The 26,412-nt window shown below is 48.6% G+C and overlaps 1 protein-coding gene and 1 long non-coding RNA gene across 2 annotated transcripts; one reads left to right on the top strand and one right to left on the bottom strand.

Annotated features, from left to right (window-relative positions):
* Nucleotides 1-229: 229 nt before the first annotated feature.
* ALDOB (aldolase, fructose-bisphosphate B) lies at nt 230-25,604 on the top strand. The gene is made up of 9 exons (XM_082205100.1): nt 230-388; nt 10,554-10,670; nt 11,400-11,611; nt 13,553-13,607; nt 21,255-21,415; nt 21,558-21,641; nt 22,521-22,695; nt 24,009-24,208; nt 25,031-25,604. The coding sequence occupies exons 2-9, from the start codon at nt 10,559-10,561 to the stop codon at nt 25,124-25,126; spliced, it is 1,095 nt and encodes a 364-aa protein (XP_082061226.1). The 5' UTR covers nt 230-388; nt 10,554-10,558; the 3' UTR covers nt 25,127-25,604.
* Nucleotides 23,533-24,053, bottom strand: LOC309522159. Its single transcript, XR_014214929.1, has 2 exons — nt 23,921-24,053; nt 23,533-23,660 (listed from the first exon to the last, which is right to left on the bottom strand). It is a non-coding gene; the product is annotated as an uncharacterized lncRNA (long non-coding RNA).
* Nucleotides 25,605-26,412: the final 808 nt, after the last annotated feature.

Below are 26,412 nucleotides of genomic sequence, written 5' to 3'. Positions count from 1 at the left end.
GGAATATGCATGCTTGAATTCAGGGGGCTTGGCTTTTTAGTCATAATAGTGCTGTCAGCCTCCTTGCGAAAACTCAGCCTGCTAATGCCTGTATGTTACATCCTATAGGAAGGAAAGCTCTGTTTGCACATGAAAGGGGGGGCACATTTTATTGGCTGAGCTCTGTCACTGTTCAGTAGCCAATCAGAGCTGCTGAGCATTTGCACATCTCCAACCAGCTTGAAGAAGAGGAAGAGAAGGGGGAGGAAAAATAAACTAGGAGAAAAGTTAACTAGTAACTGACATAGGAAGGTATAAATTGTTGCAGAGTTGCAGAGTTCGACCTGTTTGGCTGCAGCCACCTCACCAACAGGAATTTCTGGCAGAGGCAGAGACAACCATCCAAACGGTGCGTGCGAATGAACGTTATACATGTTCTGAAAAGTTTATGGAAGAGCGAGGTAGAGAGTTGTGTGTGTGTGTGTGTGTGTGTGTGTGTGTGTGTGTGTGTGCATGAGAGAAGCTTGGGTTTTATTACTGGATAATTGTATGCTTATGTTTCCTCTCTCTACCTTATCACAGAAAACCCTTGAGCAAAGACTGCATTTTGTTGCTAGAAGCAACACAAAGAAAGTGTGTCGCTTTCATTGCAAGTTGTCCAGCTGTTGCTTTTTAACCAGTGAATATTTCTTTCAGAAGGTTTCGTGCAGCCTTGATACTGACTTTTAAAATGACAATAGTAATAATCATTCCATGCAAGGGCTTTCTACCATAGGCAACAATTGTGTGCAGTACAGAATGAATGACATGGTATTAGGAGGAACTGTTATAATAACTGGGGGTGAATTTCTCCTGGCTAGAGTTCGGGTCATGCTTCGTATGAGCAAAGTGGTCTGTCCACATGTAAGACGTCTGCCGAGGGTATCTCTACCATTCATAGGGATCCTTCTTCCCCAAGGCACAAATTTTGCACAAAAATAGAGGTTTCACAGCTTAAAGGATGTCAAGGAGGTGGGACTGGGCTCTGGCAGTACCTTCCTCGCTTTCAACCCCCCTTTGTGCAAATTTCAACATTTCCAGCTTGTTATCTTGATCAGTGACTGCAGAAAGCTTCTTTTACAATCTGGGGCCCTGCCAGCAAGAACCAAATGCTTGCAAGCTCATTTCATCAGTTGCAAACAACATGCGTTGCTGCCTTAGGCAACTGGGATTGCTGCTAAGTCCCAAACACACCCACCTTTCCTTTCTGCTTTGATCCACACTCAGTGCCTGGAACCTTCTGCTTTCGTAAGTATCTTCATGTCCCACAAAAAGGAGGCGTGTTGTCACCCAAATTCACTCCAGGATTGTTGCAGAAACCAAAGGTGCTGCCCAGACTCCCCTTCATAATTGTTGGCGACTCTCCATCCATGCAGAAGACCTTACCACAGCCAAGTCAAATGTAGATATGATACGATATAATAATCTTCATTGTCATTGTCCCATGCAGAACAACGAAATTGAAAAAATCTACGTCGGACATTCAAAACCAACAAGCCAGCTATTCCAGCCTGGTTAGCCCCCTAAAAACTCTGTATTAAATACAATATACTCCCATAGGGACTACCTAACACTGCATTTAAAACCAAAATCGCCTTTGGATAGAAACTGTATCTCAGATGGCTAGTCCTAGTCTTTATAACACTGTACCTTCTTTCAGAAGGCAGAAGCTGAAAGATATCATTTCCAGGGTGCTCACTAAGATGGGGAAATCTGTGACCACCCAATACTGCTAGACTACAACTCCCATCATCCTTGAGCATTGGCCATGCTGGCTGGGGCTGATGGGGCCTGGAGTACAGCAACTTCAGATTCCCCATTGCCTGCCTGCCCACTAGCTAAGCATGGCAAAGGTGCTTTTTGAAACGGTGTCGATAACTTGCTTGACGTACACTAGAGTTATGCAATACAGCAAAAGGAAAAAAAAACACCTCTGCAAGAAAAGCTTCAAAAGAACAGCGGCGTGAGATTTATTTTATTGTTTGCAAAAAATCTTCCCCTCATACCCCTCCCCCAGTGAAAACTGAAAGGATGCAGACCCTCCCAAGTGTCCCTGTTTTCCAGGGACAGTCCCAGATTTACTGAAGCCATCCCACTTTCTGATTCGATCCCAGAATGTCCTGCTTTGCCTTAAGATATCCATGTTTACATTGGAGAAATGTTGGAGGGTATGAAGTCATGCGACCCCCGAGCCAAGGAGATAAGTAACTATACATCTGAAGGCAGCTCTGTATAGGGAAGTTTTCAAATGCTTATTATGTTTTTATATATGTTAGAAGCCGCCCAGAGTGGCTGGGACAACTGAGTCAGGGACATAAATATTATTATTATTATTATTATTATTATTATTATTATTATTATTATTATTATTTACAACATCCCTATTTTCATCAGGGAAATGTTGGAGGGTATGAAGGATGCCCCTGGAGTTTGAATTTATACACATTTCCCGAGATCTGTGAATGTATTCACAATGGACACAGGAGCAGTAAAGGAAGTGAAAGTGTGTGTGTGTGTGTGTGTGTGTGTGTGTGTGAGAGAGAGAGAGAGAGAGAGAGAGAGAGCGCAAAAAAATTCCTTCCAGTAGCACCTTAAAGACCAACTAAGTTAGTTCTTGGTATGAGCTTTCGTGTGCATGCACACTTCTTCAGAGAGAGAGAGGGGAAAAAGGATTTGGCAAAAAAGAAGTGGTAAGCATTCCCTGGACTGCACCACTTCAAGCTGCAGAGGTGGGGTTCCAGGTAACACAATTTGTGCATACTACAGCAGCAGTTCTTTTAAAATGCAGCAATTATGCCATGGTGGAGGCTGCTAGGAAGAAGCTTTCAGTTTTCCAGCTGTGGTGCAAAGGCCACCATTTGAATATCCATTGCACCTCAAAAATTGGACCAGAAACAATCCCAGGGTCAGCTTCAGAATGTGGCACATGGGATCAGGCAGCACAATTGAGCAGTGAATCACATGGCTGCATTCGCTCCAGAAATATCGGGAAAGGATGCAGCCGTTCTGCCCATGATCATCCTTTTATACCCTACACAATGCCTTTAAATGTCAACAAACTAGCTTTGAAAGCTCAGTGTTATGCGTGAGATCATTCTTCATTTTTGCCTTCATATTTCCGCCATATAACTCAATCACATGCATCGTTCTAGCTGTGGGAGTGGCAGCAAGTAATGTAAGCCTTTAGGAAAAGTAAATACAGTAGCAAAGGTCATACAATTCTACCTCTTGCTACAGGGTTTATCCAGAACAAATTTACACTGGAGGGATGAAGAGGGTCTTAAAGATGGGACACCCAGGTCACCTAGAATATGGGATCACAGAATTGTAGAGTTGGAAGGGACCCTGAGGGTCATTTAGTCCAACCCCCTGCAGGAATCTCAGCTAAAGCATCCATGACTGATGGCCATCCAACCTCTGCTTAAAAACCTCCAAGGAAGGAAAGTCCACAACTCAATAGGAAAACTCTTTCTTCTGCTGATACAGAATAAGCATGTGAAGCTTAAAAAGAGGTCCATAGGTCAGCTATTTGTGCTTTGAATGTATGCTGTGATTGCACCCTTAAACAAAACCCACATTTAAGGAATCCCTAATTATGAGGGTGGGGGACGCGGGTGGCGCTGTGTGTAAAACCACAGTGCCTAGGACTTGCCGATCGTATGGTCGGCGGTTCGAATCTCCGAGGTGGGGTGAGCTCCCGTCTTTCAGTCCCAGCTCCTGCCCACCTAGCAGTTCGAAAGCACCCTTAAAGTGCAAGTAGATAAATAGGAACCGCTTTATAGCGGGAAGGTAAACGGCGTTCCGTGTGCTGCGCTGGTGCACGCTCGCCAGAGCAGCGATGTCACACTGGCCATGTGACCCGGAAGTGTCTGTGGACGGCGCCGGCTCCCAGCCCCTAGAGTGAGATGAGCGCACAACCCTACAGTCTGTCAAGACTGGCCTGTACGGGCAGGGGTACCTTTACCTTTACCTTAATTATGAGGGATGTCCAGAAATTAAGCAAGGTCAAATACTGCGCTTGATCCTCTCAGACTCCTAAATTTGGAGGTCAAGTTGTGTGACTTAGCCAGGAATCCCCCCCCCAGCCCCCTGAAAATATCTTAAGAACTGTAGTTTGCACTCTCACAGAACTACAATTTCCAGCACCTTTAGCAAACTACAGTTCTTAGGGCTTTTTAAGTGTGTGTGCTGTGCATGTATCGGAAATCTTAAGGTGGTTTGCCAGTTGTTTTTAAGGGAAAGATGGCAGTTTTAGCAGTTATGTGCAAGGGTTTGGGTTAGAAAATTCAGGGAGAGATTGCAGAACTGTATGTCCACGCAAACTGCCACAACACCGCCTCCTTTTAAGGTGACCTGAAAAATGAGGATGTGCCAAGAATTTTGAAATCTCCCCTTTCTTATTCCCTCAAACTCCTGTACTTTGGTCCCCGGTCAGTTGCAACATTAACAGAAGGCAACCTTTGTGCTGATATTAGTAGATATTTTGATCTACTGTGGTTTTTTTTCTGCTTCCCTAAGCAGGGGCCTGGGGAATGGCCAAATTCCAGCACTATTGACAATTCATGTCAATGTCCTGTTGTACCTTTGCCAGGGACTTGAATGAGGCAAACAACCTTGTTTGCTTAAAATGCCTCTGACGTCTCTAAATTCGGGACGTCCCGTGAAACGACGCTGCCTTTTCTAGTATTGAACTTTTTGTGTTTGGGGAAACATTATTGATTTTAAAGCAGACATAATCATCAGCAGTTATATATGAGACCTGACCCCTAATGGAGAAAAAAAGCCATTTGGGAAATGAACAACTGAAGCAAAAACCTGTTGTGTTAGAAATCTTAGAAATAACCAGGGTGACTCGCTTTGTTAGATGGGCTGTCTCCTGGGGGGAAAAAGCACTGTGATCCTTGCTTATTCTCAACTGGGTCTCCATCTTCATTGGGGGGGGGTGGGGTGGAATCCAAGTCCTCATAACTCTAAAGATTAATTACCTTGAAAGCCCAAAGGAACTGTGAAGAGTAGCAGGTCTTAGGTCAGTGATAGCGAACCTTTTAGAGACTAAGAGCCCAAACTGCAACCCAAAACCCACTGATTTATTGCAAAGTGCCAACACGGCAATTTAACCTGTATATCTCATTCCCCCCCCTGTGTGTTTCACGTTTCTTCTTTATGACTGCTGTTGTCATAAATAATCCTTCATAAAAATTATTGTGTTACATTCTTCATTAAATTATCTTTCCATTGATATATAATTTTATGGTATAACTCAGTGGGTTTTTTTCTTAAAAAATGTTTAGGGGTACACTCATTTTGACTCAAGAAAATCACCACTGGTGGGGGGCAGGGGGGACAGCGGCGTAGCGTGGGTTGTCAGCACCCGGGGCAAGGCAAGTAATTTGCGCCCCCTAACCCCTAACCTGCCGCTGCTGCCAGCTTCTTGCTGCTGCCTGGTCTGGTCTGGTGTGGTTCTCTCCCCCGCTCAGCGCTGAGCTGGGTGGCCGCTGCACTGTCCCTCCCCCAGATAGTCCCTCGCTCTCTCTCTGCACTGCACGCCTGGCACCCACCCCCTCCACAGTGGGCAGTGACCCAGCGGCTTGGATCGGATTCGCACATCCAGCACTGCAGTGAGAGAGAGTGAGTGAGCCAGGTAGGGGCAGAGAGCTGTGAGTGCAAGCGCGCCCCCCAAATGTTACGCCTGGTGCGGCTGGCCCCCCTGCACCCCCCACGCTACGCCACTGGGGGGAGATAAATAAATACAGTTCAAATTGGGGAAAAGAAATGCAGTTCAAATTGGGGGGGGATAGAGTGGTACCTCCATTTTCAAAGAGCTTAGTTCTCAAACTACTTGGAAGCTACAGTCCTGCTGGGGTGACAGCGTGCCATAGGTTCACCACCACTGTCTTAGGTGTTACTGGCAAGGAACTGAGCTCCCTGTGATGCAAGCCCAGGCAGTGTGTATGGAGGTCCTGGGCTGCCCAGATGACAAGACCCCTTCTTGGACTCACTGACGGGGTCCAAAGGAAAGCAGAGCAATATATCTGACACCAGCTTGACTGCAGGCGTTGCTGGACGGAGGGGTACAATGCACTATCCTCAGTGCTTTTTTTTTTCTTTAAAAAATGTTTAGGGGTGCTCTCATTTTCCTACTCATATTGAAATACTGCCCCTCAGTGAGGCAAAACTTAGATTCACAAAATGTTTAGGGGTATGCGTACCCCTGCATCCCCCCAGAAAAAAAAGCCTGGACTATCCTACTGTCTTAGGGACTCCACTCTGGATTTCTGTAGGGTTTACTCCCGAAGGTATCCAGGGGCATCTTACCCATAGAGGTTAGTGGTGCAGGGCACCAGGGCACCACGTTCTGGAGGGCACCAGGGAAGAGGCGGAGGCTGGATGCGGTGCCTCCCAGCATCAGCTTGCCGCCCTCGCCTGCCTCTGCCATGCCGCGCCGAAGCAGCGCTGCACCCGGAGCCTCCGTCTGCCATGGCCACCGTGGAACAAAATGGCCAGCTGAGCTGGGAGGTGCCACATCCAGCCCCCGCCTCTTCCCCGCTGGAGGAGCCGCCCTCCCGCCACTGCCCGCCTCCTCCAGCCCCGCCAGCAGCGCTGTCCTTCCTAAAAAAAGGTTGACAACTCTGGAGAACGGGTGTGTGCGTGTGTGTGCGTGCGCCAGAGGGAGCTGTGCACCACGGCGCCGGATATGTTTAAGACGGCCCTGAAGGTATCTGACAAGGCAGTGGAGGTTTAGGGTCAGAGTTTTCCATTTCCTACATGGGCTACCTTTCCAGGTTGATGAGCCTCACCTGCTCCCCGCTTTCCCTCCACATCACGTACAGAAACTCCCTTAAAAGTTTCTAAAAGGTGGAGGTTGACCAAGCAAGCAAGCAAAGCAGAAGAGTGAACTGCAATCCATTCAAGGTTTTAGGGATTGCTGTGCCCCTGTGTGTTGCAGCGGCTAAATGATGCAACTCTACCTTGACTTGCAAACCCCTTTCTGCAGTTTCAGGTGTTGTCCACAAGATAGCAGTTTAGACTCAAAGCATCATGCATTACAGTTAGGCCTAACATATCCATGTGAAACCCAGATATTCCTCCTCTTCCTATAAACCTGAAAACCTTTCAGGTCCACATGAATAATACCTGGGAAAGAGTGAAAAGCGTTAGCAAACAGTAGCAAAACAGGCCAGGCGAAAGAAGGGGGCTTGTTAGCATTAGGGCAAAGCCTTTGCTGCGTGGAAGATCAAATAGTTACCTAGAAACAAACATTCTAATCTACGCAGATAAGTTTGCTGAGACTGCAGTTAAAGCTGCACAGCTTGGTGTTCTGCTCAACCTGTGGCCTCCCTGAGCACAAAACTACATGTCTCCTGTAGCTAAAGGTAAAGGGACCCCTGACCGTTAGGTCCAGTTGTGGACGACTCTGGGGTTGTAGCGCTCATCTCGCTTTATTGGCTGAGGGAGCCGGCGTGACTAAGCCGCTTCTGGCGAACATGTGGCCAGCATGACTAAGCCGCTTCTGGCGAACCAGAGCAGTGCACGGAAATGCCGTTTACCTTCCCACCGGAGTGGTACCTATTTATCTACTTGCACTTTGTGCTTTCGAACTGCTAGGTTGGCAGGAGCAGGGACCAAGCAACAGGAGCTCACCCCGTCACGGGGATTTGAACCACTGACCTTGTGATCGGCAAGCCTTAGGCTCTGTGGTTTAACCCACAGCACCAGCAGCGTCCCTTTTCTCCTGTAGCTAGGGATGAGCAAATCTAATTCATGCTAGTTGGGACCGATGGGAGCTGGAAGATGGCAGCATCTGGAAGGCCACAGACTCCCCATCCTTGCTCTGATGAAACTTACATCCTTGGAGGCTGGTTTTGGCTGAAGAAGAAGAGGAGGAGGAGGAAGGTAGCACCAGAAAAATGGTAGTAATAGTTGTTGGTGGAAAAAAAATGCACTATCTGGATCCCAGCACAACCTAAAATGGACTTCAACAGAAGCAGCATTTTACATTTTGGCTAGGTGGACTTAAAAACAAAAAATAACAACTTGTATTTTGCTTTGCTTTGTTTTATTAAAGTAGCTATATGTTAGAGAGGATGGAATCAGATAAGACAGAACCTTAAAATGCAATTATATTTGTTGCGCAATTGGCTTTTCTTGAATTGGAATATAACTGCTGTGTAACAAATGTAACTTTCTATGTGGAAAAAAGAATATATATATATATATATATATATATATATATATATATATATATATATATATATATGCTTTCGTAGATTTTCACGGGTACAGGAATGCAGGTTTTGGTGTCTTCGGGTGTCTTCCCGTGTAAGAGTCGGGGTGTCTGTGTGACGTTTCGACGAGGTCTCACTCGTCATCTTCAGGCTGGTGCTTTCGGCTTCTTGTTACTGGAACAGAGCAGAGTCTGGTGTTTGAGTTCCTATAAATACTGTTGAGGGGTGTGGTGTATAGCCTCCAACGTTCTGGGCAGTAACAAGAAGATATATATATGCAGGTTTTGGTGTCTTCGGGTGTCTTCCCGTGTAAGAGTCGGGGTGTCTGGGCGACGTTTCGACGAGGTCTCACTCGTCATCTTCAGGCTGGTGCTTTCGGCTTCTTGTTACTGGAACAGAGCAGAATCTGGTGTTTGAGTTCCTATAAATACTGTTGAGGGGTGTGGTGTATAGCCTCCAACGTTCTGGGCAGAGAGGAAGTTCCTAGATTAGTGTGCCTTTTCTTCTTTTGTTCCTTAATTACTTGAGGGATATCTTGAGTGATTTCATGAGTGATATTCTGAATACCACTGGGTGGGTCATTAAGTGTAGATTAGTTGCTAAAGCTTTCGTGTCTTGACCTCTTGAGCTTGTGAAGAGTTTTTCTGAGAAGATGGCTGTGCTGCATTTAGTTGTGCTCTGGCTTGGCTTCGTGTATAGGGGCGAGCTGTAATTTTGTGCCTTGTGCCAGCCAGATCTGTGTAGGGATTGCAGGGGGGGTGCAGCATCCGGAGGTGCCACTATAGTTTGGCTACTGGATGGAGTCTGTAATATGTCTGTGGAGAGGGTCTGGATTTGGGTCTGGTGTGGTTGATTGGTGACGGCGTTCTGTGTGCCTCTGGTTCTGGTGTCGGTTTTTGTGGGGAGGGCTAATTTCCAGATGTCTGGCAGGCGGGACGTGTCGTCACGCTTGTTCATGTTGTGAGGGTGTTTCTCTATCTCGATGGCTTCCATGATTATTCTCTTGTGGTGATGTTCCAAGTTAAAGAGTTATACGTTCTGCACGTATCGCAGAACACAAGAATGCCGTCAAAAAAGAAGAAAAAACTTCCTCTCTTTTCCAACACATGAAAGAAACAGGACACGAAATTAATTTTGCAGATTCCAAATTGCTCTTTAACTTGGAACATCACCACAAGAGAATAATCATGGAAGCCATCGAGATAGAGAAACACCCTCACAACATGAACAAGCGTGACGACACGTCCCGCCTGCCAGACATCTGGAAATTAGCCCTCCCCACAAAAACCGACACCAGAACCAGAGGCACACAGAACGCCGTCACCAATCAACCACACCAGACCCAAACCCAGACCCTCTCCACAGACATATTACAGACTCCATCCAGTAGCCAAACTATAGTGGCACCTCCGGATGCTGCACCCCCCTGCAATCCCTACACAGATCTGGCTGGCACAAGGCACAAAATTACAGCTCGCCCCTATACACGAAGCCAAGCCAGAGCACAACTAAATGCAGCACAGCCATCTTCTCAGAAAAACTCTTCACAAGCTCAAGAGGTCAAGACACGAAAGCTTTAGCAACTAATCTACACTTAATGACCCACCCAGTGGTATTCAGAATATCACTCATGAAATCACTCAAGATATCCCTCAAGTAATTAAGGAACAAAAGAAGAAAAGGCACACTAATCTAGGAACTTCCTCTCTGCCCAGAACGTTGGAGGCTATACACCACACCCCTCAACAGTATTTATAGGAACTCAAACACCAGATTCTGCTCTGTTCCAGTAACAAGAAGCCGAAAGCACCAGCCTGAAGATGACGAGTGAGACCTCGTCGAAACGTCGCCCAGACACCCCGACTCTTACACGGGAAGACACCCGAAGACACCAAAACCTGCATTCCTGTACCCGTGAAAATCTACGAAAGCATATATATATATATATATATATATATATATATACACATACTCTGGCTATATACTCTGTTTGGGTTGCCATATTTCAAAAAGTAAAAGCCAGGACACAGGACACCCAAAAATTGCCGAGTTCTTTTTAGGAAGACCCCAAAATTGTTGAGCTCTTTTATACAAAAAAAACACGAAAGCGCCACCTTTCAAAAATTCCCCCTGGACATCAGTTCCACCTTTTGATATACTGGTAAAATGCCCTCTTATTGTTCTGCTATTTAAAACATAGCATCGTCTGGTCCTATCTTGTGTGGCATCCAGAATGCAAAACAAAACATCAAATGGTTAAAAACATTGGCTTGGACTGTTTTCTAACCTGGGATTATGGTTTGTTTTCAGCCATCATGACCCATCAGTTTCCAGCCCTATCTCCAGAACAGAAGAAAGCCCTCTCAGACACAGCTCAGAGGATCGTGGCCACAGGCAAAGGAATCCTGGCCGCAGATGAATCTGTTGGTGAGCTTTTAAATCACTAGTCAGTAAGACTTGTTTTAAGTCTTTCTTTCTTTCTTTCTTTCTTTCTTTCTTTCTTTCTTTCTTTCTTTCTTTCTTTCATTTGCAGACTCATTCTTGCTGGTATAATCTTAAAATTTACAACCAGGAGAAGGTTTCGTTTTTGGAATAATAAATTTTCAGAGTAGTTTTACAGTTATGTCAAAAATTACAGATTTGGTTATACTATTAGAAATACATACACAGATAATTATGAAATTATTGTGGGGTTTAATAAGTTAACTGTTTATATTTAGACAACTTTTTTGCTGTACTTCGTTGGAAGGAGAAAAACGATCATTTCCTTAATAACATATGAACAATTTATTTAACTAGAGCAATAACATTATAGCATATGTATCCATGTTTGTTAACTGATGAGGTTAAAAGTGTTGTTGGTTTTTTTTAAAAAAAACTTAGACCGAGTTTTAGCACACATGAAAAACTTAAAACAAATCCTTATTTTCTGAAGAACAGCCTTTGGACTATAATGGAACTTAAATAGAAAACTATCTTTAGAAAGCTTTTTCCTCCAAAAGCATTTTATTTTTAAAAATCTGATTTAAATTTTAAAAATCCGATTTAAATCAGAAAATCCGATTTAAATTTTAAAAAAATCTGATTTTTTATTTCATTTTTTTGAAATAATTGATTTTTATCCACCCTGCTTTGCTATTTGGTGGTTTTTCACAGGTACTATGGGTAACCGGCTGCAGCGCATCAAAGTGGAGAACACCGAAGAGAACCGTCGGGCCTTCCGAGACATCCTCTTCTCTTCCGACGCCTCCATCAATCAGCAGATAGGGGGTGTCATTTTTTTCCACGAGACCCTCTATCAGAAGGACAACACTGGCAAGCTCTTCCCAAATGTCATCAAGGACAAGGGCATCGTGGTTGGAATCAAGGTGAATATCTTGTCCACAGTTAACTGTACGAAGGCCAAGAGGTCCAACCAGTGTCTTCACACTGGAGAGCCAGTGTGGTGTAGTGGTTAAGAGTGGCAGTCTTGTAATCTGGTGAACCGGGTTTGATTCCCCGCTCCTCCACATGCAGCTGCTGGGTGACCTTGGGCCAGTCACACTTCTCTGAAGTCTCTCAGCCCCACTCACCTCACAGAGTGTTTGTTGTGGGGGAGGAAGGGAAAGGAGAATGTTAGCCGCTTTGAGACGCCTTCGGGTAGTGATAAAGTGGGATATCAAATCCAAACTCTTCTTCTTCTTCTTCTTCTTCTTCTTCTTCTTCTTCTTCTTCTTCTTCACCTCCGATTTCACCTCTCTCTGCACCTTGGGGGCCGCCTCTCCCCACATGAACCAAACCGGACACTGTGTCCCGTCATCTGAGACCTTTCTCCATGTGTCCTCTCTGGGTTCAGCGAGCGGCGACATGAGAACGGGCTTTTTCAGTGTTGGCTCCTCCGCTTGTAGAATGCTCTCCCCAGGAAAGCATGCCTGGAGTCATCCCGATCTGTTGCTTTGCACCAGGCAAAACCTTTCTATTCACCCAGCACTGAATTGGGAAGGTAGCAAGTTGTGCCTGTGGCCTCTTTGCTGTGCTCATTCTTTTAAGTGGGGTAGGTAGGATGTCACAGAGATGTCAGTTAGAAGGGACCCCAACGGTCATCTAGTCCAAACCCCCTTCAATGCAGGAATCTTTCGCCCAACTTTGGGTTCAAATCCATGACCCTGAGATGAAGAGTCTCATGCTCTACCAACTGAGATAGGTATCTTTTTTCCCTATCTACCAACTGAGCTATGCTAATTTAGGGTGTGTGTGTGTGTGTGTGTGTGTGTGTGTGTACACAATTTAGGTCTTGTTTTACTGCTGTTCTTAGTCTTTAAGGCTTTTTTCTATTTTTATCATTACACTTTGGTGTAAAAAGTGACTTACTGTTTTTATAGCAAGGGCCCGTGGTAGCTCTATTCATTATTATTATTAATTATTATTATTATTATTATTATTATTATTATTATTATTATTATTATTTACATTCATATACCCCCTTTAACTTCCAAGGATCTCAAGGTGCTGTCCATGGCTCTGCACAACAACCCTGTGAGGTAGGTTAGGCTAAGAGATGGTGATGGAACCAAGGTTAGCCAGTGAGCTTCATGGCTGAGCGGGATTCGAACCCTGCTCTCCCAGGTTCTAGTCCAGCACTCTAACCATTACGCCACACTGGCTATGAAAGCAGGGATAGTGTGGCATATAGGAGTATTTGGTGTTAACACCTTCCGAGTCATTTGTTGGTGCTATGTAGACAGAAGAACATAGGTTATGCAGTGATGTAGGTCAGGCTCCCTCAGACTCGGCCCTCCAGATGTTTTTGGCCTACAACTGCCGTGATCCGTAGCTGGCAGGACCAGTGGTCAGGGATGATGGGAATTGTAGTCTCAAAACATCTGGCAGGCCGAGGTTGAGGAAGCCTGATATAGATCATATAAATCAGGTGTGGGGAACCTTTGTCCCTGCTGGCGTTGTTGAGCTACACCAGGCATAGGCAAACTCGGCCCTCCAGATGTTTTTGGGACTACAACTCCCATCATCCCTGACCACTGGTCCTGTTATCTAGGCATGATGGGAGTTGTAGTCCCAAAACAGATGGGGGGCCGAATTTGCCTATGCTTGAGCTACACCTTCCACCTGCCCAGGCAAGCATGGCTAAATGGCCAGCGATGGTGGTAGTGGTAGTTTAGCAACATCTGGAGCCCCAGAGGTTTCCCGTACCTGACATTGATCAAGCACATACCAGTGCATTGCACGTATCAACCAATCTACAGCTTAGATGCAATGGCCCTGTACAGTCAATCTGGGAACGTTTTGCTAATGCTTGTGTTAAACTTCCACAGCTGGACAAAGGCACAGCTCCATTGGCAGGAACGAATGGAGAAACCACCATTCAAGGTGAGATATTTATTTCCTCTGAACCTTGAAATATGAGAGAGCGCGTCAGTTCCAAACAGAATTTGTTAAAAATTCTTTTGATACCACATCTGTCGGCCCAGGATACCTGAAGGAGCGTCTCCATCCCCATCGTTTAGCCCGGACACTGAGGTCCAACTCTAAAGGCCTTCTGGCGGTTCCCTACCTGCAGGAAGTGAGGTTACAGGGAACCAGGCAGAGGGCCTTCTTGGTAGTGGTGCCAGCCGTGTGAAATGCCCTCCCTTCAGATGTCAAGGAAATAAATAACTATCTGGCTTTTAGAAGACATCTGAAGGCAGTCCTGTTTAGGGAAGTTTTTAATGTTTCATGTTTTATTCTGTTTAATATTCTGTTGGGAGCTGCCCAGAGAGGCTGGGGAAACCCAGCTAGATGGGTGGGGTATAAATAATAATCATAATGTCAGGGCTGCCACCCAGTCCCAGCTCACATAGGACCAAGTCCGCCAGCGTTCACTTTATAAGAGTCTTTATTAAGTTACAGGTTTCATTTCCGAACTGCAGCGTGCAGCTCTACACCTTCTGCCCTAGGTCGGCGAAGACCCGTCTGAGTCCCCGCCTCTTGCACACCAGCTTAATACCCTAGCCTTGCTCCACCTCCTTCGCCTCTCCCTACGTCTCTGGGTCCTTCTGCCCCCCTGGGCCTCCTCCCTTCTACTCTCCTCTGACGCTGACCCCCCTGATCCTTCTGCCTCCTTGCGGCGGGCTTTAGGACCTGGCTCACTCTCCGGGCTGCTTACTGCTCCAGCTTCCGCTGCATTTGAACTTGGCGCGCGCGCCCAACTCTCTACTTTCCTCTTAACCGTTGCCTCGCTCTCTGAGGAGGGCGTGACCACCCCTGACTCGTGCCCTCCCTCCTGCTGACAGCCTCCGGAACCCGATGCCTGGCTACCTTCCTCCCTGCTGCTCTCAGTCTTGAGCGTGGGTCCCGACTTCCAGCTGCTGCCGCTCTCAGTTATGAGCGTGGGTCCCGACTTCCAGCTGCTGCTCTCTGAATCTCCTCTGTTCCCTTCCTCCTGGGGTGTCCCCCCGGATCCCCCCCTTGCTCTGCTCACTGGGGCTCCCTTTTGGGAGTCCTCTGACTCACTGCTTAGGCTTGGAGATCTCGGGTCGTCATCATCACTCATTTTCCCTTCGGATTCCTCCCCCTCGCTCTCTGCTTCCTCCCTTCTCTGCGTCTCTGCTCCTGAACCCCTGACATCCATCCCCCCCTCGAAGCCCCCCTTTCCCCCCTCCCCGCTTTCAGGTGTGGGTGCTGGGTGCTCCATCATCACGGGAGGGAATGCCGGATACAGTTCGCTCCCCGTGGTTGGCCGCCAACTGAAGACCTCCGAGTCTTCCTCCTCGCGGTCGCCGACGTTGACCTGTTCCGCTTCCATCTCTGTACCGCCGTGCTCGAACCCAAGGTCCTCCCCGAACACGTCCATGTCAGTCTCTGCGTCGGTCGCTCGACCTGGCATCTCCAGCCACTTCCGGCGCCATTGCTCCTCCGGTCGATCGTCCCACCAATACGAGGTGTCTGACGCCGAACCCGCCGGCGATCCTTCTGGGGAACGGGTGCTCAGTGCGGGTTCCCCGTCCGAGTCGAATCCATGGAACGTGCTGGAAGAAAGTGTGGGCGTGAACAGCCAGTCGTCGAAGAAGCTCGCTGGCATGGGTCTGTGTGGGAAAAGGGCATGAAACTCGTCCTTGAGCAGGGGTTCCTCCAAAGCGTAGTCTGGCACCCAGCTATTGGCGCTGGCCCGGGTGCCCTCTCTGGCTAGGAGGTATTCGACTCCCTCTTCCCCCCATCTGGAGTCCAAAATCTCCGTGACCTCGTTGATGGGGTCTTGCTGCGTCACCCCTCGCGTCTCCGTCCGCTCCCGGAACGGACTCGGTGCCGTCCCTGGCTCCTGGAATCTGTGAGGTGCCTTGTAGGGAGTGAGCACCGACCTGTGGAACACCGGATGCATTCTGGAACCCTCCGGCAGCGCCAGTCGGAAGGCTACCGGGTTGATCTGTGCTTCGACTTGGTACGGACCAATTTGCTTGTGCCCCAACTTCTTCTTGGCTAGTGACCTGGTCGGCACTGCGTGGGCTGCCAACCAGACCCAGTCTCCCACTTGGATCTCTTCGCCAACCCGCCTGTGCTTGTCAGCTTGCACCTTGTAGGCGTGCTTAGCTAGCTCCAGCTGCCGTCTGAGTTGATCGTGTACCGCCTGCAACTCTGACGCGAACGCGTCCGCCGTCTGTGGTTCTCCGTCCCCCACTCTCTCCCGTCCCGGGAAGGTTCTGGGATTCCTCCCATTGTTGGCGAAGAACGGCGTCACCCCTGTGGACACGTGCTTCGTGTTGTTGTAAGCGAACTCGGCGAGCGGCAGGTAATCCACCCAGGTCGCAGGTTGTTGATTGGCATAGCATCTCAGGTACTGCTGCATGATGGCATTGACCCTCTCTGCTTGCCCGTTGGTCTGCGGGTGTCTTGCTGATGCCAGATCGACCTTGACATTTAGAAAACTCATCAGCTTCTGCCAGAAATTCGAGACGAACTGGCGCCCGCGGTCGGACAGGATAGACCGCGGCAGACCATGCACTTTGAACACGTGATCTATGAACAGTTTGGCGGTTTGTTCCGCCGTGGCCACCTTCGCACACGGAATGAAATGTGCCATCTTGGTGAACAAGTCCACCACCACTAGTACAGCTGTCTTGCCTCTCGAGCTGGGTAGATCCGTAACAAAGTCCAGGGCCACTCTCTCCCACGGTTCAAACGGCGTTTGCAGCGGTTCCAGCAGTCCCGCCGGTGGTTTGTGCACCGGTTTGGCCCTCTGGCAGGTGTCGCACCTCGCAACGTAGTCCGCGACTTCCCCTCTCAGTCTGGGCCACCAAAAGTCCCTTGCGACTAATTCCACCGTTTTTTCCGTGCCAAAGTGCCCGGCCGTGGGTGCGTCGTGCAGCTGCTGCAGTACCCTGGCGCGAAGTTCGTCTCCCGGCACGTAGATGGCCCCTTTACGTAAGAGCAAGCCGTCTCGTATCTGGAACTCGTCGCCCCTCGCCGTGCCCTTGTGCACCTCTGCCATCTTCGCCTGCGCGAAGGAGTCGTCCTGCAACGCCCGCCGCACCGCATCCAGGTCTACTGTGGCTGAAGCGCACGCCCACGCTGTTGGCGCGAAGATGTGCATGGCTGCCGCTGGCGTCGCCTCTTCGAGGTATTGCGGTTTGCGGGACAGTGCATCCGCCATGACGTTGGTGTCGCCTGGGACGTACTCTATTCGGAAATTGAAGTCAGCAAAGAACTCCGCCCAACGTATCTGCCTCTGGTTCAGGAACTGAGCCGTGCGCCAGTGCTCCAGATTCTTGTGATCCGTGCAGACCTGCACCGTGTGCTTGGCGCCGATCAGGAAGTGCCTCCACGCCTTGAAAGCTGCATGAATGGCCAGCAACTCCCTGTCCCAGATGGTGTAGTTCTGCTCCGACTTGCTGAGCTTTCTGGAGTAGAACGCTCCCGGCCTCCAGACCCCCTGTGGGTCCCTTTGCAGCAGGACAGCTCCCACTGCTCTATCGGACGCGTCTGTCTCTACCCGCATCGGCCTGCTGGGGTCGATATGCAGCAGTTGCTCTTCCGACGCGAAGAGACGCTTGAGTGCCTGAAAGGACTGCTCCGCCTGCTCCGTCCAGATGAATTTCTTTTTCTTGGAGCTTAGCGTGTCCGTAATGGCCGCCGTCTGCATCGCGAACCCCTTGATAAACTTGCGATAGAAGTTGGCGAAGCCGACAAACCGCTGGACCTCCTTCCGGTTGCGCGGGCTCTTCCAATCCAACACCGCACGAACCTTGGCGCTGTCCATGGCTAGCCCCTTGTCCGACAACTTGTAACCCAAGAAATCCACCTCCGTCGTGTCGAACTGGCACTTCTCCAGTTTGGCGTACAGTCTATGCTGCTGCAGCCTCTCCAGCACCTCCCGAACATCTTGGTCATGGGCTTGCTGCGATTCGGAGAATATCAGGATGTCATCCAGAAAGCAGACGCACTTCTTGTAAAGGAGTCCCGCCAACACATGATGCATGAAAGCTTGGAAACAGTGAGAACCGTTTTGCAATCCAAACGGCATCACTCTGTATTCGTAGGTGCCCAGAGGCGTGAACATGGCTGTCTTCCACTCATCGCCCTCCCTCATGCGGATGAGATTGTACGCACCTCGCAGGTCCAACTTGGTGAACACGCGTCCCTTGCGCACCGTCGCTAGTAGGTCGTCAATCCTGGGCATGGGGAAATCAGAAGGCTTGGTCATCTTGTTTAAGAGGCGAAAATCCACCACCAGTCTTTTTTGGGGCGTGTCTTTCTTCTTCACGAAGAAAACAGGACTGCCCCCTACTGCCCTGGACTCCCGGATGAAACCGCGCTGCAAATTGTGATCTATGAACTGTTTGAGTTCCTGTAATTCGTCCTCAGACATGGAATACAGCTTCCCTTTCGGCAGCGTCGCCCCTGGTAGGAGGTCAATCTTGCAGTCATATTGCCTGTGCGGTGGTAGCTTGTCAGCCTCTTTCTCGCAGAAGACCTCCAGAAAGTCTGCGTATTTGTGGGGGACTGCTTGCAACGTTCCCAACTGCAGTTGTGATTCCTCCTCCTCTCCCTCCTGTCTGGGCAGGATGCAGTGTTCTGCGCAATAAGAGGAGCCGAAGATCAGCTGTCTCTGGTACCAAGCCAGTGTCGGACTGTGCCTGTCCAGCCAACTCATGCCCAACACAATGGGCGTGTCCGACAGTTGGGTGACATTAAAACTGATGACTTCCCTGTGGTTGCCAAGGCGCATCACCATCGGTGGCGTTTGCTTCACCACCTGCCCCCCTAGCAACTCTCTGCCATCCACTGTGACGACTTGCAGGGGCAGAGTGGCAGGCAGTAGCTGTATAGCGTGCTGCTCCACAAAATCCTGCGCTATAAAGTCTGCGTTGCTTCCAGAATCCACAGAAAGCGGCACTTCGATAGTGACGCCATCGGGTAGCTGGAGAGATGCTGTGAGCTGCACTACTGGTTTGGGTGGGAGGGGGTCCGTGGGTTGCAAGATCGCTGGGGACTGCTTCACTGATGCGTCTGGCTGGGCCCCAGTGCCTCTGTCTCCAGCCAGACATCGTCGTTTCCCTGCTGTGGTTCTCCTTGCTGCGTTGCTGCAGTCACCATTGCTGAGGCTGCAGTGTGCTTGTGGAGCCTCCGGGGACACTCTTTCGCCAAATGGCCTGGATCCTCGCAGATGTAACACTTCCTGTTCCCTCTAGGAGGCTTCGCTTTCACTGCTGTCGGTGCTTGGGCTCTGGCTGCTGACTGAGCCCTTGCACCTCCAACCTCCATCGGTTCCCCTCCCCCTCCAGGCGGAGGTGTGGATTGCGCACGCGCTGCTTCTCTTGGAACGAAAGAGAAACTTCTCGCTGCTTCGCGCCCTCCACGTCCTTCATCTCTGCACCATGGACGTTCTTCCAGCCTCACCCCCACAGTCAGCGCCCTTTGGACCACCTCCTGCGTGCTTCGGGGCCTCTCCCCCCTTGCAATTTCATCCTTGACCGCAGAGCTTAGACCCTCCCAGAACAGGTCTCTGACAGGGGGCGAATCCCGGTCCCACTCTAAGGCACTGACCAGCGCAAAAAAGCGGGCGTGGTACTGCCGGACGCTTGCCCTCCCTTGTTTTAGTCCATGAATCTCCCGTCGGGCAAGATCCACATCAATAGTAGACAAAAAACACGCATCCATCGCTTTGATAAAGGCATCTGCATTCTGAAGCGCCGGATCTTTATCCCTCCACAAATTGCGTAGCCACGCTTTAGCATCCCCATGCAAATGGGATAGTATGAACCCCACTTTCTCTTCCTCATCTCTAAAGTCTTTTGCCAGCAGTTGCAGTGCGCACATTACGTCTGCTCGAAAATTGGGGTACTGTTGTAAATTCCCATCGAAGTGAGCCACAAGCCCTCCTGCTCTCCGTGCCAACCCAACCCCCTCCGGTCTGGGTCCTGGCTGCCCGTGTTTAACCCATGCTTCAAACCTGGCGTGGAGATCTCTGTAGGCGGCTGCCGCATCCTCCTCCCTCTTCTTGGATGCCAGTACCTCCGCGTTCAATTGGGTAACTGCCTGTTGCAGCGCTGCAACTGTCTCTGCTTCCGTCATCTCTGCTAACCGTCGTGAGCTTGCTCCCAAACACCGATCCCCTCCTCCAGCTGCCTCTCTCTCCGCTGCGAGATATCAGGTGTCCGAAGCTTTTGTGAGACGGGTCTTACTGTCAGGGCTGCCACCCAGTCCCAGCTCACATAGGACCAAGTCCGCCAGCGTTCACTTTATAAGAGTCTTTATTAAGTTACAGGTTTCATTTCCGAACTGCAGCGTGCAGCTCTACACCTTCTGCCCTAGGTCGGCGAAGACCCGTCTGAGTCCCCGCCTCTTGCACACCAGCTTAATACCCTAGCCTTGCTCCACCTCCTTCGCCTCTCCCTACGTCTCTGGGTCCTTCTGCCCCCCTGGGCCTCCTCCCTTCTACTCTCCTCTGACGCTGACCCCCCTGATCCTTCTGCCTCCTTGCGGCGGGCTTTAGGACCTGGCTCACTCTCCGGGCTGCTTACTGCTCCAGCTTCCGCTGCATTTGAACTTGGCGCGCGCGCCCAACTCTCTACTTTCCTCTTAACCGTTGCCTCGCTCTCTGAGGAGGGCGTGACCACCCCTGACTCGTGCCCTCCCTCCTGCTGACAGCCTCCGGAACCCGATGCCTGGCTACCTTCCTCCCTGCTGCTCTCAGTCTTGAGCGTGGGTCCCGACTTCCAGCTGCTGCCGCTCTCAGTTATGAGCGTGGGTCCCGACTTCCAGCTGCTGCTCTCTGAATCTCCTCTGTTCCCTTCCTCCTGGGGTGTCCCCCCGGATCCCCCCCTTGCTCTGCTCACTGGGGCTCCCTTTTGGGAGTCCTCTGACTCACTGCTTAGGCTTGGAGATCTCGGGTCGTCATCATCACTCATTTTCCCTTCGGATTCCTCCCCCTCGCTCTCTGCTTCCTCCCTTCTCTGCGTCTCTGCTCCTGAACCCCTGACACATAATATTTCATAAAATGTAGACACTGCTTGATTGTGTAAAAATGAAACCCTCAAAGCGGCTTGCAAAATGATAAAACCATAACACCAAGGGGGAAATTACGAGAAGTTAAAATTCTCATTAAAATGCACGCTACTTAAAATGCAGCCTTCTACCCTTGGGATAAAGTAAAGAGTAAAGGGACCCCTGACCATTAGGTCCAGTCGTGGCCGACTCTGGGGTTGTGGCACTCATCTTGCTTTACAGGCCAAGGGAGCCGGTGTACAGCTTCCGGGTCATGTGGCCAGCATGACTAAGCCGCTTCTGGCAAACCAGAGCAGCGCACGGAAACACTGTTTACCTTCCCACCGGAGCGGTACCTATTTATCTACTTGCACTTTGACGTGCTTTCAAACTGCTAGGCTGGCAGGAGCATGGACCGAACAATGGGAGGTCACCCCGTTGCGGGGATTCGAAACGCCGACCTTCTGATCGGCAAGTCCTAGGCTCTGTGGTTTAGACCACAGCGCCACCCGCAAATCTTCTAAAAGGCCCCATCTTTCTTCTCTTTTTTGCCTTCAGGTTTGGATGGCCTTGCTGAGCGCTGTGCCCAGTATAAGAAGGATGGAGCTGACTTTGGCAAGTGGCGTGCTGTGTTGAAAATTACAGATACGACCCCCTCCACTCTTGCCATCCAGGAGAACGCTAATACACTGGCACGTTATGCCAGTATCTGCCAACAGGTATACCCTCTCAATAACTCAGTGTTTTCCTGGCAGCTTGGTGGTGGGAGGGTGTGGCAGCTTTTGGGAACCTTTCCCTATGGATATGAACTTAGAACCTAGTTCATCTAGATGCCCATTACATTTTCACTTGAATCTTCAGCATGGACTAGTGCCCATCGTGGAGCCTGAGATCCTGCCTGATGGAGACCATGACCTCCAACGGTGCCAGTACGTGACAGAAAAGGTAAGGGCGGCATCAGAAGCTCACCATGTTCCTGCACCTCAACGATAATGTCAGGAGAAGGTTGGCAAGAAGTCACACTGTATTAGTGAAGCTTCAAGGAAACACAGCCGGTTCCGGAGGCCAGGCCTAGTGAGCGCAGCAACTCATCCCAGTAGATCTTGCCCCTACGAGGCAGTGGCGAGGAGCAAAGGTCTCTGCCATCCCACAGCTCCTCCTCCCTAAGGTCCTTCCCAAGCAATCTGAGACTCCATTGCCTTGTCTGTCTTTGCTCTGTCCTTTTCATATCTCTTCTAGTTCTGGGAGACCAGGGGAGAGGGGAGCTGGTCGCAGCAGGATTCACAGCATTCTTGCCGCTGTTGTGGCATATAAAAATATCCTTCTTTTATCGCTTGGGATATCTGGAGTTAGTAAGCCCAAAAGAAATGCTTCCGGCTTTTTAACAAACGTTTGTCCAAACATTTTCTTTTCAGTTCTTCATAGATACTATCCCAAAGGTTTCTGATTTTCTTACACCCCCACCACATATGCAACATTGTTCCTTCTGCACGCTTACACCTCCAACATTTATTTGAGTTTGTTTTATACAACTTTGCTAGTTTACTAGGTGTCAGATACCACCAACCTCGGCCCTCCAGATGTTTTTGGCCTGCAACTCCCATGATCCCTAGCTAGCAGGAACAGTGGTTAGGGATGATGGGAATTGTAGTCTCAAAACATCTGGAGGGCTGAGGTTGAGGAAGCCTGCTGTAGATTAACTCTGCTTAGAGGTAGTAATCCTGTGCACACTTACTTTGGACTGCACCCATTTGAATAAAGTGGGACTAATCCTACACGTGTATACTCAAACATGTTTCACCCCAACTTCTTCTCGTGTCCCAGGTGCTGGCTGCTGTGTACAAGGCCTTGAACGACCACCATGTCTACCTGGAAGGAACATTGCTGAAGCCCAACATGGTGACTGCGGGGCATTCTTGTCCCAAGAAGTACACCCCCGAAGAGGTGGCCATGGCCACAGTGACAGCTCTCCATCGCACCGTCCCAGCGGCTGTTCCAGGTCATTTTCCAGCTCTTGCGATCTGTCAGGGTTTTCTTTAAGGATGCGTCTTGGCCTCCCCGATCTGCTCTTTACTTGATTTACAGATGTGTGTCCATTGCATTTGATTTGCAAGAATGCTTTTGGTCAAGTTGCTGGCTGCCAATCGACCAGACATGTGAAGAGACTCTCTAGAATAGCATCTGTCACATCCACAGCGTACACTGAAAACACTTTTAAAGCACATGGCTTCCACCTAGGAACTGTAGTTTGTTATGGGTGCTGGGAATCTTTGGTAAACTACGGTTCCCAGGGTTCTTTGGGGGAAGCTATAGGCTTTAAAAGGATGGCACGGATCATTTGACATTGAATAACGCAAATGTGCTGTCTATTGACAAAGGGCTTTATTAGCTCAGCCTCATAGGCAAGCCACCAAATAATAATAATAATAATAATAATAATAATAATAATTTATTATTTATACCCTACCCATCTGGCTGAGTTTCCCCAGCCCCTCTGGGGAGCTCCCAATCGAGTGTTAAAAACAGTACAGCATTGAATTTTAAAAACTTCCCTAAACAGGGCTGCCTTCAGATGTCTTTTAAAGATAAGAGAGCTGCTTATTTCCTTCACATTTGAAGGGAGGGCATTCCACAGGGCGGGTGCCACTACTGAGAAGGCCCTCTGTCTGGTTCCCTATAACCTCACTTCTCGCAGCGAGGGAACCACCAGAAGGCTCTCGGCACTGGGCCTCAGTGTCTGGGCTGAACGATGGGGGTGGAGACGCTCCTTCAGGTATACAGGACCGAGGCTGTTTATCCTACAAGTCATGTTCAATCAGAGGAATGTCATTGTTAAAATGAAAAAACGGAAGAATCTCTGTCTCTTTTCTATTTCCTCTTGAAAGCTCTTTTCTATTTCTTTTTTCTTATTCCTCTCTCTCTCTCTCTCTCTCTCTCTCTCTCTCTTTCTTGTTATGTTTTTAACTTACCGTATTTTTGCTCTATAAGACTCACTTTTTCCCTCCTAAAAAGTAAGGGAAAATGTGTGTGCGTCTTATGGAGTGAATGCAGGCTGTGCAGCTATCCCAGAAGCCAGAATAGCAAGAGGGATTGCTGCTTTCACTGCACAGCGATCCCTCTTGCTGTTCTGGCTTCTGAGATTCAGAATATTTTTTTTCTTGTTTTCCTCTTCCAAAAACTAGGTGCGTCTTGTGGTCTGGTGCGTCTTATAGAGCGAAAAATACGGTACTTAGATTAATGTTGGGCAAAAACATCTTGGCAAATTAAGTCTTCAGTCTTTATGGTAATCTTGCGTTCTGATTCCAACTGCAGGCATCTGCTTCCTTTCTGGGGGCCAAAGTGAGGAGGAGGCTTCCGTCAACCTCAATGCCATCAATCTCTGCCCTCTGCCTAAACCTTGGAAGCTGACTTTCTCCTACGGGCGGGCCTTGCAAGCATCTGCTCTGGCTGCCTGGTCTGGGAAGCCTGAGAACAAGAAGGCTGCCCAGGAGGCCTTCTGCAAACGTGCAAAGGTAAGAGGGGGGAAAGCCTGAGCTCAGTAGCAGGCAGCCAACTTTGCATTGAAAAGGTCCCAATCCTGAAGATCTGCTGCCAGCCGGTCTAGATCAGGGGTAGTCAACCTTTTTATATCTACCACCCACTAATGCATCTTTCTGGATGGTAAAATTTCCTTACCGCCCACCAGTGCTCAATGGAAGGAGGATTCAGCTTGTGCCGTACAACCCCCTACCACCCACCTAGAATCCGGAAACGGCCACTAGTGGGCAGTAGGGGCCAGGTTGACAACTCCTGGTCTATAAGTTTACATGGTTTGACTTGGTATAAGGTAGTTTTTTCCTCACCTTTGAGGACAGTATAATTAAAAGAACCAGTGCAGAGAAGTACGGAGAATAGCGTTAGAGGGAACTGGACCAGTACTTGATTAGAACCTAGTACACCTTGCCTGTGGTACTTGGGCATCTTGATAATAGTTAAGTTTTTAAGTGAATGCTTAAAAGCCAACATGTGGGTGCAGTTAAAAAGTTAACTGAAAACAGGTAAATCATATAGGTATCACACACACAAACATGGGTTTTCTTTCTGCATAATGTGTGAGATTGCCCTGATTCCCAGTTTGTCACAAAGTGCTTTTCAGGAGCAGAGAAAGAAAGAAAGAAAGAAAGAAAGAAAGAAAGAAAGAAAGAAAGAAAGAAAGGATTTAAATTGTGTATGGACTAGTACTCAGTCTCCATTGTTTCTAAAAAAAATTTTGGGTTTACATAGCTATGGTGTTTGGTTGTCTCTCCCCCCCTTTTTTATTAAAAAAATTGACCAGCTGTTATTTTTATTTCCAGATAAATAGCTTAGCCTGCAGAGGTCAATACACCACCTCTGGGAAGACCGGCGGAGCAGCCACCCAGTCGCTTTTCACTGCCAGTTACACATACTAATTCAGAAAATGGTGCAGCTAGCTTGCCCCTCTTTGCAGCTGGCAGGAGATCCAAAGGGAAAACATCTCACATTACATCCCCATCAGAAGCGGCAAATAAACGGAGTGGAATAAAAGGTCCCACTGCACACTTCTAATCCTTCAGCACAAAGTTAAAATAACTTCACTGCATCTACACATTCCAAAATAACTTGACAGGTTTTATGGATCCATCCTTCACTGACTTTAATCCTCTCCTTGGACAGCTGGTTTTGTTTTGTTTTTTTAAAGATGTCTCCCATAGCCAACTGGGGAGCTGGATACAGCCCTTCCCCCCCCCTCCACCCCTGATAACATCGCCAGCTGAGACAGAACAACAGACAAGAGAGAGAGAACATGAAACACACTCTTTAATCCATAATGTCTTCGATGTATAAACTGTGAATCAATTTCCTGTCAAAGTGAAAAGATTAAAAGAAATAAAAATTGATAAACTTTAACTGTGTATTTCCGTTTATTTGCCGTCTCATGGTATTTTTGTCGTGGCATGTCAACTATTCCTTTTTAGAGTGTTTCCAGGTGATCTGTACATTGAGCAGTATTCCTGCTTTGTTTGCAGGCAAATTAGATTGATTTACTTAATTAGCATTGTGACGTTAACATGTGAGAGTGCTGGAGGTGAAATAGTTAAACAGGTTACCCAATCAGAACCCAGGGGGGGGGGTGGAGTCAGAGGGACTATAAAACCAGCTCTGGGAAGGGCGAAAGGGGAGTTGGTTGGGAGTTGGGTGGTTGGTTGGAGTGGGAGTGAATTGGGATAGAGTTTGTGAGTAGGTTGAGTTAGTGCAGTGAAATAAGCTGAGTCAGGAATAGTTAGGAGCTAGGAAAACAAGTAAATATCTGAGAGGTGGTTTAGTGAGTGAGAGCAGGTAGCGGAAGTTACAGGTCTGGATAGGCACCCCATGATTGTAATTGACTGATACCGTTTATGAAACCACACGCTTGTTAAACTGCAATAAATAAACAGAAGTTTATGTTCTAATTTAACCCTGACTGGACTCAGTATTCAACCAGGTAGGGCCTGTGTAGTGGCAGCAAGAAATAAAGTGGTGGCACAGGGATCAATAGACAGTGAAATGTCTGTGTGATCGTCACAAGCATTCCCTCTGATTTGCATGTGGAGGAATTAAATGACATCGCATCAAAGCAAGGGTTAGCCCAAACTTTTGGGCATGTTTCCCATCACTTATTGAAGAAGTCCCAACTATAATTGTGCAACTGGTATGCAATTGACTTCCAGGCTCTTGC

Source organism: Podarcis vaucheri (assembly GCF_965113315.1).
Source record: "Podarcis vaucheri genome assembly, chromosome: 17".
NCBI classification, from domain to species: domain Eukaryota; kingdom Metazoa; phylum Chordata; class Lepidosauria; order Squamata; family Lacertidae; genus Podarcis; species Podarcis vaucheri.
The sequence above is the reverse complement of the archived record's forward strand: the minus strand, read 5'-3'. Positions and strand labels throughout refer to the sequence as shown.

Coding starts and splice junctions, on each gene's coding strand:
- ALDOB (XM_082205100.1), top strand. CDS start 10,559: ATGACCCATCAGTTTCCAGCCCTATCTCCAGAACAGAAGAAAGCCCTC. Junction 10,671..11,399: donor GGCCGCAGATGAATCTGTTG/GTGAGCTTTTAA, acceptor GGTTTTTCACAG/GTACTATGGGTAACCGGCTG. Junction 13,608..21,254: donor TGGAGAAACCACCATTCAAG/GTGAGATATTTA, acceptor TTTTGCCTTCAG/GTTTGGATGGCCTTGCTGAG.